The sequence below is a fragment of the Acanthisitta chloris genome, unplaced genomic scaffold (genome assembly GCF_000695815.1).
Source record: "Acanthisitta chloris isolate BGI_N310 unplaced genomic scaffold, ASM69581v1 scaffold25203, whole genome shotgun sequence".
Lineage (NCBI taxonomy): Eukaryota > Metazoa > Chordata > Aves > Passeriformes > Acanthisittidae > Acanthisitta > Acanthisitta chloris.
Window position 1 is genome coordinate 862 of NW_008663615.1, and position 4,868 is coordinate 5,729.

The 4,868-nt window shown below is 55.9% G+C and overlaps 1 protein-coding gene across 1 annotated transcript; it reads left to right on the plus strand.

The window, feature by feature from the left end:
• The first annotated feature begins 209 nt into the window (after nt 1-209).
• Nucleotides 210-4,520, plus strand: SLC38A7 (solute carrier family 38, member 7). Its single transcript, XM_009071063.1, has 10 exons — nt 210-643; nt 876-1,074; nt 1,160-1,304; nt 2,025-2,123; nt 2,862-2,919; nt 3,256-3,370; nt 3,592-3,739; nt 3,824-4,023; nt 4,270-4,324; nt 4,418-4,520. The coding sequence occupies exons 1-10, from the start codon at nt 377-379 to the stop codon at nt 4,518-4,520; spliced, it is 1,389 nt and encodes a 462-aa protein (XP_009069311.1). The 5' UTR covers nt 210-376.
• Nucleotides 4,521-4,868: the final 348 nt, after the last annotated feature.

The following is a 4,868-nucleotide window of genomic DNA, read 5'->3' on the forward strand; positions in this document are numbered from 1 at the left end:
GAGTGTGGTGAGACACTGGCACAGGTTGCCCATGGAGGCTGTGGCTGCCCCAACCCTGGCAGTGTTCAAAGCCTGGTTAGACAAAGACTTGAACAACCTGGTCTGGTGGGAGGTGTCCCTGTCCAGGGCAGGGGGTTGGGACTAGATGATCTCTGTGGTCCATTCCAACCCCTTAACATTCCATGATTCTATGATATATCCATTTCTAGGAGCAGGGAAGTGCCTGTGTTGCTGCATCCCAGCCTGCCTGGTTGCTGCCCTCCCTGCCTGATGGAGCCAGCGCTGGCAGAAGATCCTCCTCGAGGTGGCTGGCTGAGCCCAGTGCAGGACCACTAGTGGGACGTGGACGGTGGTGTGTGCCACCCTAGGAGGGACAATGGCTCAGGGCACTGGGAGCATCAACAGTGACTACAAGGATTGGGAGTGGAGCGACGATGCCGGGGAACGCGCCAGGCTCCTGCAGAGCCCTAGTGTGGAGACGGTGCCCAAGAGTGCAGAGAGCCAAGGAAATGGTCTGGGGGCCACGTCAGCTTTGGGAGCTGTTTTCATCGTGGTCAACGCTGCCCTCGGGGCTGGGCTGCTCAACTTCCCTGCTGCCTTCAGCATGGCCGGCGGCGTGGCTGCAGGGATCACCCTGCAGATGGTGAGCGGGTGGGGAAGGGACAGTCCCCTGTCCCATCCTGGAAGGGGGCATGGGAGGGACATGTGGAGCCCCAGAAAGGGCTCAGGGAGGACCAGGCACCTGGAAAGAAGTTCTGTTGTGTGAAGTGCACCAGAGATGCTCAGTGTGTTCAGGGGTGGCTGCCTGGGGTGACTTTGGGGACCAGGTGATGTCGTTGCCTCAGTGTCTCCTCTCTGTCTCTTCCCTGCCCCAGTGCATGTTGATCTTCATCATCGGAGGCTTGGTCATCCTGGCATACTGCTCACAGGCCAGCAATGAGAGGACCTACCAGGAGGTTGTGTGGGCTGTCTGTGGGAAGGTGCCTGGTGTGCTGTGCGAGGTGGCCATCGCTGTCTACACCTTTGGCACCTGCATTGCCTTCCTCATCATCATTGGAGACCAAGAGGACAAGAGTAAGTGTATCCCACGGAACAAAAAATAACCAGTTGCTGTCCCTTTAGCTGGAAGGACAACCTGACTGTCCTGTTGTCCCCACAGTCATTGCTGCCCTGGTGAAGGAGCCCGAGGAAGCTGGGAGCAGCCGCTGGTACACAGACCGCAAGTTCACCATCAGCATCACTGCCTTCCTCCTCATCCTGCCTCTCTCCATCCCCAAGGAGATTGGCTTCCAAAAATATGCCAGGTGGGTGGGGGAGCCCTCTGGGACTGGGAGCTGGGGTGGGCCAGCCAGCACCCACAACCAGCATGGTCACAGGGGATGGGGAGTGGAAATGCTGTGGTTCTAGTGCCATATCTGCCTGCTCACCCTCTGCCTTCATGTGCCCCTGTTTCCCCATCTGGGAAGCAGAGCTGCTGCTAAGCACTGTGTGGCCACAGTGTCATCCTTTGGGGCTTGTGTCCCTCCCTTCTCACTGAAGGAAGCAGGGAGAGCTGCTTGCAACTGTGTTGTTCCCTGTCTTTGGAGTTGGCCATCCAGCAGAAAGAAGAGCCAGTAAGGGTTACCAGGTGGGGTGGTTTGCAGGCCAGCCCTGCTTCACCAAGCATCTTGGTGTAACCTGACTGCTGGAGCTGGGCCAGGCTCTGGAACAGGCTCCCAGGGGAAGTGGTCATATCACCAAGCCTTTGGACAATGCTCTCAAGCACATGGCCAAGAGTTGAACTTGATGATCTGCCACTCACAGGAGCACAGGACAGCCCCCGAGCGCAGCAGAATTGTGTTGACATCTGCTCAGGGGACAGTGGGTGGCAGTGCCTGGCATATTCCCATCGGAAGGGAGAGCAAGGATGGTCCTGATGGGGAGGAGTAGGGTGGCCTAGGCTGTGCAGAGAGGAAGGTGAGGCTGGACAGGAGACCTTCCACAGTGCAGGGAGCATGTTAATGGCCTCCTATCCCCTCTCACAGCTCCCTCAGTGTGATTGGCACCTGGTACGTCACAGCAGTCATTATCATCAAGTACATCTGGCCTGACAAGGAGCTGGTGCCTGTGGAGATCCCCACCAGGTGAGAGCAAAAGACAGGACAGTGACCATCACAGCACTGCAGAGCCTGGCAGGGGTGCAGGAGCAAGGGCTTCATAGGTTGGGGACAGTCTTTCACGAATCCCATCCCTGGACCTAGAGACACTGTGTGTTGCTGCCAGAAGCTCCCAAGTGCCTGCACTTCTGCATGTTTCAGAGTAGCAGGTGGTGAACAAGATGAAAAGGAGCTCTTGAAGATCCCCATGACTCCATCACAGGTTTTGAGGAGCACAGATTGACTCTTAGCTTTGATATATCCAGGCCCTGAGTTCCATGCGCAGTGCTGGTGCTCACCCAGAAACAAGGGCTGTGTCTATTTTTGGATGATTTTGGCTATTTCCTTGTCCAGCATAGCCCTTGTGGCTTGTTCCCTCCCTCACAGTGTGGGGATGTTTCTGGACCCAGTGCAGCCAGTGTGAATTTTAGGGCAGAGCAAAGGTTTGACCAGTTTTCTGCACTGCCCAACTAGATGATTATTTTTTATTGACACTTTTAGTTTTGTATGCTCAGGTTTGGCTGGTTCTGTCTCAGTGAAAGACCCTGGTCTTCAGGGTGTGCCAGGTCCCAGGAAAACCTCTCTCCAAGCAATGGCATCATCCTGGGCGGGGGGATGAAATAACAGCAAGGACACAGAGCACTCCCAGCTCATTCTCCCCAGGGACACTGGGTGGGAGGATGCAAGGGGCCCTGGTCTGACCAGTGGATGTTTCTCTCCCACCAGCCCCTCCACCTGGACAGCTGTCTTCAATGCCATGCCCACCATCTGCTTTGGGTTCCAGGTAAGGCCATGAGCTCAGCACTCCCCTTCCATCCTGTGGTTGCTTGGGTAGGAGACCAGCGTGGTTCAGGGATGATCCCCCGGATGATCAGCTAAAACCATGTGCTCACTGTATGACTTTGTAAGGGGGCTGAAGCCTTTTTAACGTCTCAACACCTCTGGATGGAGATGGATCAATTTTACCCCAGCTGGGAAGTAAAGAGCAGCCTGTCCCCCTGTTTTCTTCTCCAGTGAAACCAGGGGAGGTCATGATATCACAACAAACCTGGGATATCACAGGTGGGATCCATATGGCTCAGCTCATCGTGTATCCCTGCCCTCTCTCTGTCCCTGGCAGTGCCACGTGAGCAGTGTGCCCGTCTTTAACAGCATGAAGCAGCCGGAGGTGAAGACCTGGGGAGCAGTGGTGACAGCAGCCATGGTGATTGCTCTCTTCGTCTACACAGGCACTGGTGAGTGAGGGGACACCATGTGAGTGTGGCACAGTCTTTGGAGTGACTGTGAGCTTCTGGAGGGCACAGACTCTCTGGTCAGCAAGAGACAGAGCAGGAAGGGAGAGGAATCCATCTAACCCCCTCTGCCATGTGCCCTGTGCCACATCCATCCAAGTCTAGTCCTTCAAACACACATGCAGGAGACTTGTCCCTGTCCCTGACTGCTCCCTTCCTGGCAGGTGTCTGTGGCTTCCTAACCTTTGGAGCTGGTGTGGAACAGGATGTCTTGATGTCCTACCCCTCCAATGACATCCCTGTTGCCCTCGCCCGGGCCTTCATCATCCTCTGTGTGCTGACATCCTACCCCATCCTGCACTTCTGTGGCCGGTGAGCACTGGGAGCAGGCAGGGGCTGGTGTGGGCAGGAGGGGCAGCACAGGGAAACCCTCCTGCCCTGGATCTGTGCCCACAGGGCTGTCTTGGAGGGTCTCTGGCTCCGCTACACTGGGGTGACAGTGGAGGAGGACGTGGTTCGAGAGCGGAGGAGACGCCTTCTTCAGACCATCAGCTGGTTCCTCCTGACCCTCCTCCTGGCTCTCTTCATCCCTGACATTGGCAAAGTCATCTCTGTCATTGGGGGCTTGGCTGCCTGCTTCATCTTTGTCTTCCCAGGTAGGGCATTCTGAGGTGCTCAGGGGCTGGCAAAGGTCTCTTGGGAGGGAGCAGGATGGAGATGTGGGAAACAGAAGGATTTTAGAGAAGGACAGAAATGTGGTGTGATGTCAGTCAGCAGCCCAATGATTTTGATTGGACTCTGTGCCTGTAACAGGGAGTGCAGTTCCCTGGCATGTGGAGTGTCTGCTCAGTCCCCAGGGGATGGTCCTCATCTGGGTCTAATTTGCCTCTCCTGCCTTTCAGGGCTCTGCCTGATTCAAGCCAAGCTCTCCGAGATCCAAGAAACTAGGGCAATCAGGTAACTGAAATGTGCATCCTCTCTGCCCCCTTTCCCTGTGGATATTGGGCTGAATAACCCCTCTAAACATGCCCTGTTCTCCTGCATCCACAGCTGGTGGGCCCAGGTCAGTTATGGGGTGTTCATGGTCACCCTTGGAGCCTTCATCTTCGGACAGACGACTGCCAACGCCATCTTCGTGGATCTCACAGCCTGACTCCTCCAGGCTGGACTGCACTCCTGCTGCTGAGGGGACACAGATATCCCCTGGGACCAAAGGGAAGTGGGAAGAAAACACGTTGGCGTGTTGGGAAGATCCAAGAGGAGCGTTGTAACTTGGGGCTTGGCTGAAAGAGCCCTGCAGTGGTTTGTATCTCATTGTCTTAATGCACCAGGCAGTCAGGCTTCTCTCAGCCCTGGCTCCCTGGGAAAACCAGAGCATCACTACAAGGTGACCTGTGGTCCAGGCCAAGAGCTTCCTGCCCCTTGGGGCAGGCATCACTCCCTTACACATCACTACAGGGTCATGGTTGAGGTTTGTGATGCCATGCTGCTCTCATCCATG